The sequence below is a fragment of the Lytechinus variegatus genome, chromosome 9 (genome assembly GCF_018143015.1).
Source record: "Lytechinus variegatus isolate NC3 chromosome 9, Lvar_3.0, whole genome shotgun sequence".
Taxonomy (NCBI): domain Eukaryota; kingdom Metazoa; phylum Echinodermata; class Echinoidea; order Temnopleuroida; family Toxopneustidae; genus Lytechinus; species Lytechinus variegatus.
In genome coordinates, this window is record NC_054748.1 from 8420651 (window position 1) to 8437502 (window position 16852).

General features: G+C 38.9%; 2 protein-coding genes across 4 annotated transcripts in view; both read left to right on the forward strand.

The window, feature by feature from the left end:
• Positions 1 to 16852, forward strand: part of LOC121421722 (protein cycle-like) — a 49913-nt gene that overhangs the window by 11995 nt on the left and 21066 nt on the right. For all 3 annotated transcript variants that reach the window (XR_005971032.1, XM_041616505.1, XM_041616504.1), the window contains exons 2-4: positions 751 to 832; positions 5936 to 6007; positions 15327 to 15484. Coding sequence is in view for 2 of the 3 variants with exons in the window: in XM_041616505.1 (XP_041472439.1) it covers positions 753 to 832; positions 5936 to 6007; positions 15327 to 15484 (310 nt within the window). In the remaining variant the exon portion in view is untranslated. The remainder of the gene's footprint in view (positions 1 to 750; positions 833 to 5935; positions 6008 to 15326; positions 15485 to 16852) is intronic.
• Positions 7408 to 10833, forward strand: LOC121421723. The gene is made up of 2 exons (XM_041616506.1): positions 7408 to 8816; positions 10727 to 10833. The coding sequence occupies exon 1, from the start codon at positions 7408 to 7410 to the stop codon at positions 8797 to 8799; it is 1392 nt and encodes a 463-aa protein (XP_041472440.1). The 3' UTR covers positions 8800 to 8816; positions 10727 to 10833.

The following is a 16852-nucleotide window of genomic DNA, read 5'->3' on the forward strand; positions in this document are numbered from 1 at the left end:
CCCATATTATACACAAAGGTTGTGATTTTCACAATTGAGTAGGCCTATATGAATATAAAATGCCCAAGTCCATAGGAGGTAATTTTGAGAAAATTTGAAAAAAAGATATTTTTTAAATTTGGGCAAGTAAAAGAAATTCATATGCACATTTTTTTTATGAACATTAATATTCACGGTACTTATTGACGGGCATTTTGTCTGGTGGTCGTTCTTAGAATAATATGGACTTGCTTGATTCTTACATTCATATACAGTACATGGTACATGGTTGACTTCTGTACAAGTAAAAGTAATGAGAGAGGGTGCTATGATATAAATGTAAGAAAAGCCCAAGTAAGTCCTGGACTTGGGTTTTTCTTACACTCATACCAGATTATCCTTTGCATTTCTGAGATGAGTTTAGTTATCATTTAAACACAAGATGAGTCCTTTATAACAATTTCCCATATTTATATAAATTCAATTTTGCCAAAAATTGGACTTGGGCTGGTTTTATACTCAGTTGATTGTAGCCTACATATACATTTAGTCAATGGAATCAATCATTAAAAAAATCTACGATGATTGCTAAGCTATGTTACGGGCCCCAGGTGATAAAATATCCAAAGTGCCCAGCCTCTCCCCCTAGTCTGCTGTGTCAGCCCTTCACTACTTGTTGATATAAAATTCAAATAGGTTCTGTGCCTGCAGACTAATTTCCCCCACTACTGATGTTACATGTAATTTGATTTTTTTTCTTTGTGTGAACAGATATGATGCAGAACATGAGTATCTCGGATATGTCAAGTACTATGGATAGGAAAAGGAAACTGAGTTTTATTGATTCTGGAGGGTAAGTTCACATCCATCCATCATCCAACCATCCCTCCCACCCTTCCACCCATCTGCCCATCTGTCCGCCCGTCCGCCAGGGACCTGGGAACGATTTTTTCTGTGGGGGTGCTGAAAGCTCTCCTCAACGGTGGGGGGGGCACAATTGAGTTTTCCATAATTACACAGACACACACCTCTAAGGACACACACACATATATAGATTGAATAGGTTGAATATGTATATGACAATGACAGTTACTTCTTAGCTTTCTTCTTATAAAAGAACATAGATACATAATTAGAGAACTCGAGCGCGAAGCGCGAGCTTTTTTTGGGGGGGGGAATTTATGTATTTTGTCCTGAAAATTGAACATTTTGAGCAATGTTTGTGGTCCTGAACAAGATGCGTATGTAACAAAGAACTGCGAACGTGATCAGCGCGAGCAGATATTTTTCAAATACGCTCTGGTCGGATATTGGGACTGTTTGCAGTTACCCCTTAAGACGATACATATATCAACAATCAAATAATGCGAGCGCGAAGCGCGAGCTGAAAATTTTGACATTCCGACCTAAATACTGGTCATTTTAAGCACTTTTTGTAATCATGATCAGGATAGGTATATAACTATACATTTGATGCGAGCGCGAAGCACAAGCGGAAATAAAATTGAGATTTCAGACCAAAAACGAGACATTCTAAGCTCTTTTCTAATTATGAAGAGGATAGGTATATGACTGTACAACTGATGCGAGCGCGAAGAGCGAGCAGAAATAAAAATGAGATTTCAGACCTATAAAAGGGACATCTTAAGCATACAGGTGCGAAAGTATATTTTCCACAATGGGGGGGGGGCTGACCATGCAAAAAATCACAATCATATGGTCACTTTTATGTTTTTACATGGTTGGCCCCTGCTTGACCAGTGAACATTTGGCAATTACACCTTTTGTGCCAAGGTTCAAGCAACTTGTTGCTGACAGACTGTCATGTTTCCCATATTAAAAGTGACTTAGACTAGGAGACTAACATCCTTGTTAGAGTGACATGCTCTATTATTTATTCTACTTTGACTATAAAAATATTGATACTTCAAGACATTATCTGTCTCCCCAACTTTTGTATAGGTACAATCTAGATTCCTTTGAACAAAGTACTACAATTTTGTTATCATTAATATCGACTATCGCTGTATTTTGAAATCTTTTCTAATTTTGCCTGCGTTCCACATGAAACTGTTATAAATTTGTAGGATTAAGTGCTCCCAAAATAAGGGCCAGATTGCACAAGAGAGCATCTAGGACCCCGACCGCAAGGGTCTTTGCGCTTCGCGTACATTTTTTTTCTAAGTATTCACTTCATCCTGGCCCTTTCATGTTTATTTGGAGTCCTATCTGGCCCTTCAAGGAAAAAGCTTGAGAACCCCTGCTCTAAGCACTTTCCTAATCATTAAGAGGATAGGAATATAACTATACAATTGATGCGAGCGTGAAGCGCGAGCGGAAACAAAATTGAGATTTCAGACCCCAAAAAAATTCTAAGCACTTTTCTAATCATGAAGAGGATAGGTAAGTAACTATAAAATTAATGCGAGCGCGAAGCGCGAGCGGAAACAAAATTGAGATTTCAGACCAAAAACGAGACATTCTAAGCACTTTTCAAGAGGATAGGTATATAACTACACTATTGATGCGAGCGCAAAGCGCGAGCGGAAATAAAATGAGATTTCAGACCTATAAAAGGGACATCTTAAGCACTTTTCTAATCATGAACAGAATAGGTATATAACTATATACAATTGATGAATTGATAAGAATAAAGATTTGATCAAAATCCGACAAGGAAATCAAAGTTATTACATTTTAAAGATTAGCATTATTCCGGTGAAACAGTTTTAAGCATGTCTTCATTAATATCCAATGAGCAAACTGATGATGTCATATCCCCACTTGTTCTTCTGTATTTCATTATATAGAATTAGGTTTATTCAATATTTTCCCTTCAAGAACCAAAAACAGTTGAATTGACAACTGATTCAGTCAATTAGATATTCTTTGCTGCAACTTATTTCATTATAAGGGAGACATATCATTCACACTGGTTTGAAAAAATTGAAACAATGTTGATTCCATGTAATGACACAAGAAACAGGATAGTGGGAATGTGACATCTTCAACCCACATGGGCGGAAATCCCAGAGGGGACAGGGGGACACAATATCAAATGTCCCCCTCCTATTTTTGGTCTTTCATTACGGAGAAAAATATGTCACTTCACAATCGAAATAATACATGTATTTTTGACTAAATGAACTTACATTTTGGGTGAAAACCTTTTTTTTAGGGGGGGCTTGTCAAATTTTGTTAGGGTTAAACTGACCTAACATTTAGGGCGATAACCTTTTGGGTTTTTTTGCTTGTCAAATTCTCCGGGCCCTGGTCCCCCCTACCTTTGGGTCCAGATTTCTGCCCATGTCAACCCACCTATTAAATATTCATGACATGCATATCACCATTTTCATAAAATATTGCTGAAATTTAGAATTAAATAACTGAACTATTTGTTATCAGATTTTCATAAAATTTATTTATTTTGATAAAATGTATTTGATATAAATATTTTCAGCCTGGAGTACCCCCCAAAAGCTGCGTATCTGAATAAACATGCGTGCGCATGTTTAGAGTAGACCTAGTATCTGGGCATTCTAAATACATTTTTTATCAAAAAATCAATAATGCAAGCGCGAAGTGCGAGCAGAAAATATTTGATATTCCGATCTGAAAAGGGTGAATTTAAACACAATTTTAAGTACTGTATCGGAAAATTCTGAAGGGGGGTTCTACAAAACGTCGTTCATTTTCATTACATTTCTGTCATTTATCATACCTACCACTAGCTGTCCAGGAGGTGCTGCCTATGGAAAATGACATGCAGCACCCCCAAATTTGGGGGGTGCTTCACCCCACCCCCCCTCCCTGCACCCCCGCTTCCCAGGACCATGGGGGCAGGGTGAAAAAGACTGTGAAATTTGATTTCTATTGTCTGACTTGTAATTGTTTATACAAAACACGGGCGTTCGGGCGCGCAAACACTTAATTCGACATAAAACCGAGAAGTTTCAAGTCCAGCCACACCCATGTGTCCCTCCCTGCTATCGAGTAGTGTGTAAACCATATATACGTATCGCGCGCGACCACGTCTGTATCGGGGTGCCGGAGCTTGATTGAGTCGCGTTATAGGCATGATAGGAGCGATGTTATTGGAATATGTGAAAGACTTAAATGATTTGCGATTTTTGGATGTGATAACTATGTACATTATAACATATTAAAAATATACAGGGGGAACCTGATTTCGTGGGGGTGCTGCCTATGGAAAATAATACACGCAGCACCCCCAGGAAAATTTCTGGGGGTGCTTCAGCACCCCCAGCACCCCCGCTTCCCAGGTCCATGCCGTCCGCCCGTACATCCGTCCTACCGTCCGTCTGTCTAGAACTGTTTCGCCGAAATAGTGCAAATCTTTAAAGTTCAATATCTTTGTTATTTGTAATCCGATTTTGATAAAATTTTCAGCATTTTGCTCTATTTATTTCCAGCCTAGACCATCCCTTATACATGTAGGGTTAGTGTTAGGGTCGCAGTTGGGTTTCATGTTAGGTTTACGGTAGGGTATAGTGTTAGACCCAGGGTTGAAGTTGGTATTCGATAGTTTTCGTCCTTGTCCAGTTTCTGTAACTTTCTCCGAGCTCAGCTCTATTTTTTCTATAATTATTTGTAGCTATCAATGATTACACATAAATTATTTGTTAAGGGCCTATCCACAACAAGCCTTTGCTTTACTTTAGGTCCATCCACTTAGAATCTGCTTTTATATTGTAATTATGCATACTATTTTGGAATGAGTTGTATGTTTTTCTTTGTATTTTGATTGATTTGTGGAAAATAAATGAAATGAAATGAATGAAATAGTGTGCAGAGCAAATATCATGGACCCCATCATAACACCAATGTTATGATTGGATTGCTCTTTAGGATACTATGAACAATGTACATGTACACAAGTTCAATCATGTACATGTACATATACATGTAGATGAGTTAAATATTCCCTTGAAAGAAGAATTATTTCCCATGGTAAAAAGCCATCTTTACCATAAATAATTCATTAGAATATGCATTACATATATATGACACAGTATTGCACAGCTATGTACATGTAGTTTTGCGTGCACACAGCCTCTGAAAGGATTTGTCTAATTTCCATGCATTTTTGAATACGCTGTGATACCTGGGTCTTATCTGTAGGTAAATCAGGTAGATCGAAATATGCGTAGGGTGGCCAAATCCAGATAGTAATAATACATGTACATGGTAAGCCTTGCCGTTTATTAAACAGCCCAGAGGATTATACAACTGTACATGTCAAGAGCAATGAAGATGTTCAAGTGAAAGGAAGATGCCCCTTCCCCTATAATAAAAGTAGTATTTTAATACATTGTACATGTACATGACATGTACAGTAGCAATGTCTTGATTGTTTTTTTTCTAGGAGGATATGAGTGATGAAGATGCATCTATTTTTCATAAGAAATTTACAGCCCCAAATCCTTAAGTAATATTTTACATACATTGTAGTGTTTGGTGTACATGTATGCTGTACCAAGTAATTGATGATATTACATATATGTACATGTACATGTATGTATTGATGATTTTCTTTTTTCATAGGGAGATACGAGCAATGAATATCAATTTAAGAATTACCCCTGGGGTTGTACATCAGGCCTTACAAACCCACTCTGAACAAGTTTTATCTATTGGTCAAATCTGTATCTTACATGTATTCAAGTGTTTTTGCATGCATTTTTGACAATTTTGCCCCCTGAATAAGTATTACCCCACAACTAAACCCTACATGTATTTGCCCCGATTTTGGCCTTTTTGACACCCCACGCATGATGAGCCATGATCGGCAAAAAGTATGTGTTTTTTGGTCATGAGTGTGTACAGCAATACGGTCGAGTGCCCCCCCCTCGGAGAAGTCAGCTCTGCTCATGTAGTAGTATTACGCTCTGTACCAAGTTATTGTTGATGTACGTGTTGGATTTTTTTTTCATAGGGAGGATATGAGTGATGAAGATCTATCAAGTGAAAGAAATACATCAGGAGACGACAGCAAAAAGCTCTCAAAGTAAGTGTTGTTTTTTTTTCAAATTAAATGTTAGATTTTGATTTGATATCACTTTATTGAAATCACAATAAAGGAAAGAAATTTACAAAGTCAATACAAAACATAATAAAATTAAGATAGGCCCAGGTCATGACACATAACTGTCGATGCAGGGCAATATAGTGTAAAACTTCAATTTCAATAAAACAGGTACATAACATAGACATACAACATATTAAATAAAAATGAAATGTGAAATAATAACAGACTACGTTGGGGTAGATATTAGAGAGAAAAAAGAAAGAAAAGGAGTTATTCATTCATACACTAAGTTTACAAATATTAGGTTGGGGCCAATCTTCAAAGCGTAAGCAAATATCCTAAATAATTCAAAACATATTATGATAATACTAATAGGCCTAACATTGAAATACAGATTATGGGTAGTGAATGTCATCGATGTCAATATAATATCTAAAACATGTACATTATTGGGAAGCAATAGAAAAAGAAAGAAGGAAATAGAAATAGGAAGAGATTGAATGAGGAGAGAAAAGAGGGGGTATATAAAGAAAAGAAGAGAGAGAGAGAGAGAGGAGAGGAGAAATCGGAAATAGTAAACAGTAGGAGTTATTGCTCCAACAGATTGTAATCGCCCCAGATGGATTCATCCTTTGCACAATATATTGAAAAAGATGAAACAAAAAAAAGAAACAGAATCCTCTTGGTTTCCAAATTTAAACAGCAATATAAATCAAGATTGAAAACATTACAAAATGCAGACATGATGAGAAACAAAGGGTGTGTTCCATGACCACCATTCCTGGTCGTAAAAGTAAACGTCTTTCAAATCATGATTTGGAGGAAAATTCAAACGTTAAAAAAGATGCGTTTCTAAACATGATTAGCTCAGATTTTATGACCTTCATTATTACGAATGCGTCATTGAACACGATTGAGTTTTGAAACGTCTTTAAAGAGAAATTCCAGTAGTTACAGTAAACACTGATTTCATGAGAAAGTCTGTAAAACAAGGCTTAGTTGTCAGAATATCATCTAGGATCTAGTTCTGGTACAGTTACATTAACTGAACTTTGTGAAATCTTGAAATCTACGCTGAAAAATGTTCACACCGAAGATCCCCAACACAGATAAGCGCACGTGGGACAATGTATAATTTTATTTCGTAATTCTCCTGGAGAAATTACAGGAGATCCCGCCCGCGCATGCGCAGTCATTACGTTCGCAGCATTGTTTTGGCAGTCATTTTCCGCCATTTTGGGTAAGACAAAAATTGTTTTTTCTTACCCTTCTTCGAGTTGGTTGCTGGAATTATTGTGCTAGAACTTTTTTCTTTAACAACCTCCTTCTAACATCGACTTTTGTTCCGAGTTGGAGTACTTCCTGTCGGAAATCAGATCATGAATCGTGATCTCTTGAATGTGGATACCAGCCCGCCGGCGACTCAGTCGCAGCGGAGTGCGGTTTCTCCACCGGGCCAGACGCCGGCGAAGCCGGGCGCAGGGACCCGTTCCGCGAGCCAGCAACCAGCTTCGCACGATAAAGGAGATATCAAATCTCCGTCGGGCTCTTCGGGCATAGGTACCGATATGGCACTATTGAAAGCCAAGCCCAATAAAATTGTCAAGAAACATAAAGACAAAGGAGATATTAAATCTCTGCAAGGCTCTTCGGGCTTAGGAACCGATATGGCACCATCATCAAAAGCCAAGCCAAAAAAGAATAAACCATCCCCCTCAACTTCAAACTCTGAGTTCGAGGAGAGACTTACTAAATTGGAATCGCTTTTGACTAAAGCACTTGAGAATCAGGCCACCCGTTATCAAGATAGTGCCCCTTCTGAGGCCGAGTCTTTTTACGATGATAGTAATTATGGCTATGATGATCAGAATTCTCAGTTTCACGCAGGTCAGGTCCATGTGACCAATGTCAGTGATGACTATTCACAAGCTCCAGATTTCGAGAGTGGGGAAGGTGAATGTGATGTGGGCCAAGGCCCAAGCATTCCGGCATTAGCCGCTAAGTTTGCCCAGCCCCAAGAGATGGGACAAGCAATTGATGATAATCTAGCGATGTCTGCATCGTATTTACTCTCCAACAAGTTGGGTGAAAAGGCTCTTGAGGAGTCTTTGGGAAAATACCCCCCACCCACCAATTGCCCCTTGGTCGATGTGCCAAGAGTTAATGGTCCCATTTGGGACAAACTAAAACAAGTAACTAGACAAAGAGACCTGCAACTACAAAAAATTCAACGTTCACTAACCAGAGGTTTGACAGCATTTTTGCAATCTTTAGACCCGGGGAATATTTCTGAAGCTCAACAAGATTGCCTCGCTTTGCTCAGCAATGCCAATTTTGAGCTAAATTGCACTAGGAAACGTCTTATCAGACCTGATATGAATATGAAGTTTACACCATTGTGCAAATCTTCCCAAGTGGGCAAGTTCTTGTTTGGAGATGATCTTGCTAAGCAAGTGAAAGACCTGAGTGAGCAACAAAAGGCAGCTGCAGGGATGATGAGAGGTCAATTAAAGGACAAGCAATTCAAGACTCACTCATATCACCCATATGCCAGGAATAAAACCAGTACCCGTGAATTGGGATGGGCGCAATCAGCCCAACATGATTTGTGGTCAGGCAACCCAGAGGGTCCTTTTTTAGGGCAGCCCCAGTGGAAAAGACGCAAGAACAAGGGTCAAGACCAGTGGCAGAACCCAGGCTCGCAGAGCAGAATGCCTTCCCACAGCCCCTTTCCCCCAAAGCAGGGTGCACCTTGGAAGAAAACAAAGTAACTACTTCTGCTGAAGAGGTGAGTTTACTTAATGATTATTCAAAGTTTCCTATTGGTGGCCGACTGAGGCATTTTGTAAACAATTGGAGAAAGATTACTTCTGATCACGTTATCTTATCAGCTGTTGAAGGGTATAAATTAGAATTTGAAAATGTATCTATTAAACCATACCGTTCACTACCCCCACGCTGTTTTCACATCAGGACAGCTGAAGTAATTAAAATCAATCAAGAAATTATACATTTACTTGAGAAAAGGGTGATTGAACAGTGCTCCCATGAGAAGGGAGAGTTTGTGTCCAACATTTTTACTCGGCCCAAGAAAAATGGTGGGCTAAGAGTTATTCTGGATCTTTCTGACCTGAACAAGTATATGAGCTATCAGCATTTTAAGATGGATAGCATACATACAGCAACACAATTAATGTCAGAAAATTGTTTTCTTGCCTCAGTGGACCTCCGGGATGCTTATTTTTCGGTCCCAGTTCACCCTTCAGATAGAAAGTACTTAAGATTTATTTGGCAAGACACTCTTTTTCAATTCACTTGTTTACCAAATGGTTTGAGTACTGCACCACGGCTCTTTACCAAAATTTTGAAACCAGTGTTCGCCACACTGCACCAAGCAAATCACATCTTAGTGGGTTACCTTGATGACACCATCATTATTGGTAACAATAAGGCCAAAGTACACAAGGCAATTGATGCTATGGTTAGCTTTTTATCACAGCTTGGGTTTGTTATTCACCCTGATAAGTCGGTACTCAAACCATTACAGGAACTTACCTTCCTTGGATTTGTACTTAATTCAGTGAATATGTCCATTACACTTCCTTCTGACAAGGTAAATGAAGTTAAAAAGTGTTGCTCAGACCTCCTCCAAACTAACTTGCCTAGTATTAGAGCAGTCTCCAGAACAATTGGGAAAATTGTAGCAACATTCCCTGCTGTCCAATATGGTCCGCTTTTCTATCGGGCTTTAGAATCAGACAAAATTGTAGCACTGAAAATTAACAAAGGTCATTTTGATAGGCCCATGCAACTTTCGCAGGCAGCTCGGTACGATCTTGAATGGTGGATAGCAAACCTGCACATTGTATACTCGTCTATTCTGAGAAAAGAACCGGACCTGGAGTTGTACTCCGATGCAAGTGGTTCGGGATGGGGAGCTAAGTGTATGGAGCTAAATTCTAGCACAGGTGGGCGATGGAATGCCGAGGAGCTTGTCAAGGCTAAGAATAATGAGATTAATTATCTTGAGTTACTGGCAGCCTTTCTCGGACTAAAGTCCTTTTGTACATCTATGAAAAATGTTCATATCCTACTACGCATAGATAATGTAACTGCAGTTACCTATCTCCAGCATATGGGGGGTACTAGATCATGCAGTTGCAATGAAATTGCAAATACAATCTGGAAATGGTGTTTAGAGAGAAATATTTGGCTGTCTATTTCCTATATTCCAGGCAAGCTAAACGTAGAAGCTGACAAGCTGTCTCGGAAATTCAATGATAGGACAGAGTGGACACTGGATAAGCAAGCTTTTAACCAAATTACTCATTACTTTGGCTCCCCAGATATTGACTTATTTGCATCTCGACTGAATAATCAATTGCCAAGGTATGTCTCTTGGCTACCTGATCCTAGTGCATTCTCGGTTGATGCATTCTCCCTAAACTGGGCCAAGTTTAATTTTTATGCCTTCCCACCATTCTGTCTCATACCAAGTTGCTTGCAGAAAATTCTGAATGACAAAGCTACGGGCTTACTAGTTGTCCCAAATTGGCCCTCACAGTCTTGGTTTCCCTTGCTCCACATTATGACAGTAGGGAAACCTGTAGAAATTAAGAGGAGAAAAGGGTTACTAACTCTACCTTTCTCAAATGTCACTCACCCCTTTTGGGATCGCATTGATCTATTATGTTGCAGGATCTCCGGAAACCTTTCAAGAGACTGAATAAAAAGACTACGGAGATCATAATGTCTTCATGGAGAGACTCTACTAAAAATCAATACTGTATCTACATAAGAAAATGGAAAAAATTTTGTTTGGACAAAGGTTGGAATTATGTTCAATCATCAGTAGAAAATTTATTGGAGTTCCTTACAAGTTTGTTTGAACATGGAGCTGGTTATAGTACCTTGAACACTGCAAGAAGTGCTTTATCTACATTTTTGTCTCACCTGCGAAGCAAAGTGAGACTATAGGCGCCGCTTTTCCGACGGCGGCGGCGACGACGGCGGCGGCGGCGTCAACATCAAATCTTAACCTGAGGTTAAGTTTTTGAAATGACATCATAACTTAGAAAGTATATGGACCTAGTTAATAAAACTTGGCCATAAGGTTAATCAAGTATTACTGAACATCCTATTAGAGTTTCATGTCACATGACCAAGGTCAAAGGTCATTTAGGGTCAATGAACTTAGACCATGTTGGAGGAATCAACATCGAAATCTTAACCTGAGGTTAAGTTTTTGAAATGTCATCATAACTTAGAAAATATATGGACCTAGTTCATGAAACTTGGACATAAGGTTAATCAAGTATCAATGAACATCCTGCATGAGTTTCACGTCACATGACCAAGGTCAAAGGTCATTTAGGGTCAATGAACTTTGGACGAATTGGGGATATCTGTTGAATTCCCATCATAACTTTGAAAGTTTATGGATCTGATTCATGAAACTTGGACATAATAGTAATCAAGCATCACTGAACATTTTGTGCAAGTTTCAGGTCACATGATCAAGGTCAAAGGTCATTTAGGGTCAATGAACTTTGGCCGAATTGGGGATATCTGTTGAATTCCCATCATAACTTTGAAAGTTTATGGATCTGATTCATGAAACTTGGACATAATAGTAATCAAGCATCACTGAACATTTTGTGCAAGTTTCAGGTCTCATGATTAAGGTCAAAGGTCATTTAGGGTCAATGAACTTTGGCCGAATCGGGGGTATCTGTTGAATTACCATCATAACTTTGAAAGTTTATTGGTCTAGTTCGTTAAACTTGGACATTAGAGTAACCAAGTATCACTGAACATCCTGTGCGTGTTTCAGGTCACATGTCCAAGGTCAAAGGTCAATGAACTTTAGCCGAATTGGGTGTATCTGTTGAATTACCATCATAACTTTGAAAGTTTATGGATCTGATTCATGAAACTTGTACATAAGAGTAATCAAGTATCACTGAACATCCTGTGTGAGTTTCAGGTCACATGATCAAGGTCAAAGGTCATGTAAGGTCAATGAACTTTGGCCATGTTGGGGTTTTTTGTTGAATAACCATCATATCTCTGTAAGTTTATTGGTCTAGTTCATAAAAAGTGGACATAAGAGTAACCATGTATCACTGAACATCTTGTGCGAGTTAGAGTAGTATTCAAAGTCAGCACTGCTGCTATATTGAACCGCGTGATGCAGGTGAGACGGCCAGAGGCATTCCACTTGTTAGTTTTAGATGGTCCTTTTACGGTGGGAACTCATCCTTTAGTGCACCGTTTTATGAAAGGAACCTTTCAACTTCGACCACCCAAACCCAGGTACACTCATATCTGGGACGTTAAATTGGTGTTGAACCATTTAAGGAAGCTAGCACCTGCGAAAACCCTTAGCCTCAAGCTTTTGAGCCTGAAACTTGTCACCCTCTTGGCACTAACCTCAGCGCAGCGGGTGCAGTCGCTTCATCAGTTAAACATTGAGCAAATGACTCTTAAAGATAGTGGAGCTACGTTTTGGTTTGGTCAACTACTAAAACAAGACAGACCAGGACATATCACCGGAGATATGACGTTGGAAGCTTACCCTCTAGATAAACGACTGTGTGTACTTCATTATCTAAAACATTATATTCGAAGAACAGAACGTTTGAGGGGATCAGAAAAATTCCTTTTTATCAGCTATCAGAAGCCTCATGGGAGGATAAGTAAACAAACCATCTCCAGATGGATACGAGTAACTCTAGCTGCAGCTGGGGTAGACACTGATATCTACAAGGCGCACTCAACGAGGGCTGCGTCGGTGTCAGCAGCTGAGAGGTCAGAAGTTCCCATCGCTGCTATTCTCAGACAGGCTGGATGGTCTAGTGAGAAAACCTTTCAACAGTTCTACCATAAGGCTTTGGATCAGAAAAGTGACTTCTCAGCCTCCTTGTTAGGCAGTGCCTCATCCTCGGTTGTATAGAGGTATTATGTTTTGTGCACACCAGGGTTGTGACTTGGTGTAATTTTGGTATCAAATATGCCTCCTGAGCTTTGAAATCTCCTGTAATTTCTCCAGGAGAATTACAAAATAAAATAGAAAGATTAAATGAGAACAAAGTTTGAAATTTAATATTTATTTTATGAGTAATTCGGAGGGAGAGATTACAGGCCCTCCGCTCCCTCCCATTACTCTAAGGCAAAATTAGTTCTAACTTGTTCTCATCTTAGTTTAATCTTTCTTGCTGTTTTATCAGGAGTCATATTTGATGCTTTGAATGATGACTGCGCATGCGCGGGCGGGATCTCCTGTAATCTCTCCCTCCGAATTACTCATAAAATAAATATTAAATTTCAAACTTTGTTCTCATTTAATCTTTCTATTATTGCTTAGAGCGTCGGGCCCGACACTACCCGAACCCTGTGCTTATTTGCTGATTTCTCAGCAATTACACAATTTCTTCCAGAATCCTTTTGCACATGCGTTTTATTATATACAAACAGACACTTTGGTGGTCATTTCATTGGATTCTGTACGAACTCATTTTGATATCGTTACCAAAACTAGCATTTACCTTTAAATTGCTCTTGCAATGGAAGCCCACACAAGCAGAAAACCACCTTGCTATGTACATTTTTGAGGATCGCCTTGCCTCGTTATGAAAACTGGTTTTAGCGTAAGTGAGGACACAACTGTTCTTTAGGAAGCGATCTTCGCACATTTTGGGCGCGCTACTCCACACACTATGTGAAGAATTTCTACGCTACGGTTTCAAGTTTCACGCGAAACATGTCGCCCCACTGAGAGTGTTCCCATAGCAACAAGACCGCTCTACATGAAGTGGTTTTGAAAACGACTTTCGGGTGATCAAAAGGGAAGGCTAGCAACGCGATCTTACAAATTAGTCTCCTGAAATCGTTTCCAGTAAACCAGTTTTTGAAAGTATAATCAAACGGTGTCATAGAAGAATACTCTGCAATTCTTCTGTACAATGATCTCCTTGCATTAATATGAAGTTCATGTATGCATTAAATACAGTATAGTGTATGCAATCTTATCGGGATAAAGTAATCATTTTGTGGTTTTGAGCCTAGTACAGGGGAGCATTTCATCAATGATATTTTCATCCGACAAGTTGTCAGATCTGACATCTTTCCTCGATTCTGATTGGCTGAAAGGCACTGTTCCTATGGTAACTGTCGGATAAACTGGTACTTGTCGGATTAAATGTCCGACAAGTCCTTTCATGAAATGCCCCCCAGATGTAACTTCAAGCTACATGTAATAAAAGTACACCCAGCAGACAATAATTTTATGAGAAAGTCTTTGGAACCAAGGTTAATTACGGTATTAATGTACATCTACATTGTAGATCCAGTTCTTCATAATACACATAAACCTGCATGTATGGAACTGAAATTCTAGATTGAGAATTAATCACACTGCATCCCAGAAACAGAGATAAGCACATGTGGGACTATGTAAAAATATTTTTGCTTGGAAAAAAAATACAATGCTTTTAATTTTGTACATGTAATCATTTGCATCTTATATACATGTAGGAAACATGAACATGAAAGTATATACATTTTCGTGGTTTTATTATTTGAACTTATTTTCAGATTGTTACCGCAATTAGAATGTTTTAATAGAAACTTTGCCAAATCGACATGCAGATATAGAGGAGAAGTATGAAAACATCGCTTTCATACTTTGTGCTGAAATTTATGATAATCGAGTTTACCCATTTCGTTATTAAAAATCTGCACGTTTACAAATCTTTCTCAAATTTTCAGTGTTTAATGGATGTGACGTCTTCCTGCCCCGGCTTCTTCTGTGTCTTAAGTTGATCGCACACCTTACGATTGGTCTGCGACCCGATTTCAGAATAAAATGTCGTAGAATTTGATGCTAATATTGAGATTTGGAATATCTTACTGTGTAATGTTCTAAATCATCGTACAAATACACACATGTATGTTTAAATCTGTGACTATGCCATCATCCTTCTTAGAATAAAAGCAAATTTGATATCTAGTCATAATGACGTCATATCAGTCATACGATTGGCTACGATTTAAAACTAATTTGGCCTTTACTCCAAAATAAAGGCTTGCAATCTTTCAAAATGGTTATTTTAGTATTCTTTCAGTTCCTCATATGAAATGCTCCATTCACATTTTCAGAAAATGAGCAAAGTGTGATTTGTTTCAAAATCAGATCGCGAACAGTCCTACAGGTGTGTGGTGGCCTTTACATTTAGAACTTCAGTCTGTATAAATCCATTTTTTTTAAAGCAAACCTTTTCTTTTGTTGATTAAACAGACAGAATCACAGTGAGATCGAGAAAAGGAGACGAGAGAAGATGAACACGTACATACAAGAACTGAGCGCTATGGTCCCCACCTGCAGCTCCATGTCGTCCAAGTTGGATAAACTTACCATACTACGCATGGCTGTACAGCATATGAAGACTTTAAGAGGTATGTGTCAAAGGCGTTGGATGTGATTATTAATAATGATTATAAAAATAATAATGATAATGGTAATGGTAAAAATGTACATGTACAATAGCCAGCATGTGAAATTGGCACTAGACCAGTGAAAATTGCTGACGGGCCAGAAACTTTTCAGAAAGAGCCAAATTTACAGGTCTGACACGACTACATGTAGTAATAAACATGTCTTTTCTCCTCTTTTATTATTATGGCATTTGAAAAAAATTGCTCTCCAAAATTGAGAAATTGAGAAATGGCCCTCATGAATTACTGGTATGTTGTGTGTGTGAGTACTATTTGTTGGTATGGGTTTATGTTTTGGGGCGATAAAAGCAAGAAAAGACAGCAAAAGGCCCGAATTCACAAAGGTGGTTTTGAAAACCCACGGTTGAGTCCATGGTTTATGCAGATTTCCTGTATAAATTGCGCTTAATTTAGCGTGTATCGGGCGCGTGTATGAAACATGTCCAATGCTGATGCGTGCATTTGTCGCAGTGCGCCAAATTGACGCCTGTTACCATGGTAAGATACGCTAGCCTATTTTATTCATGAGTCCACTGTTTGAAGAGTGGACTCATGAATAAAAACAGTGGACTCATGAATAAAATAGCGTATCTAACCATGGTGACAGGCGTCAATTTGGCGCACTGTGACAAATGCGCGCATCAGCGTCGGAATGTTTTATACACGCGCCCGATACGCGCTAAATTAAGCGTAATTTATACAGGAAATCTGCATAAACATGGACTCAACCTTGGGTTTTCAAAACCACCTTTTGAGAATTCTGGCCAATGTCTTTTTGATGCTTTTCTTTATTTTGGGGACCAGTAAATTTTAGGTTCGGACCAGTATAAAATGGAAAAACTGGGTATCTACTGGTCTGACTCGAAGAGGTTGAACCAGTCGAAAAAAAGTAGGGTTAGGGGGGAGCCCTGCACTAGCACTTATGAGGTGCTGAATATCAAGTTGACAATTCAATGGCGCACCATTCATTATTCCATTTATAGCTCCAGCTATGGCTTACTTCGAACCATCGGGCCTTCGCGTCGGGCCGCGTTATCGCGTAACCCGACCTTTCGTGAAAACAGCCCCTTTATCTACGAAAGGTCGGGTAAATCAGGTGGAAAAATGTTATTTTTTGTAATGGTGGTCATTGACATAAGACTAATTCTTTACGTGAACATTTATGAAAAAGGTACCTTCAAATTACGAAGCATCGGGTAAAATCATTCTAAAACCATTTAAGACGTATAGGGGCGCCCTTATAGGGGGCAGGGAGAGGAGAAAAGGAGAGAGAGAGAGAAAAGAACAAGGCTGAACAAGGAATCTCATGATATACAACCTAGGTCAGCT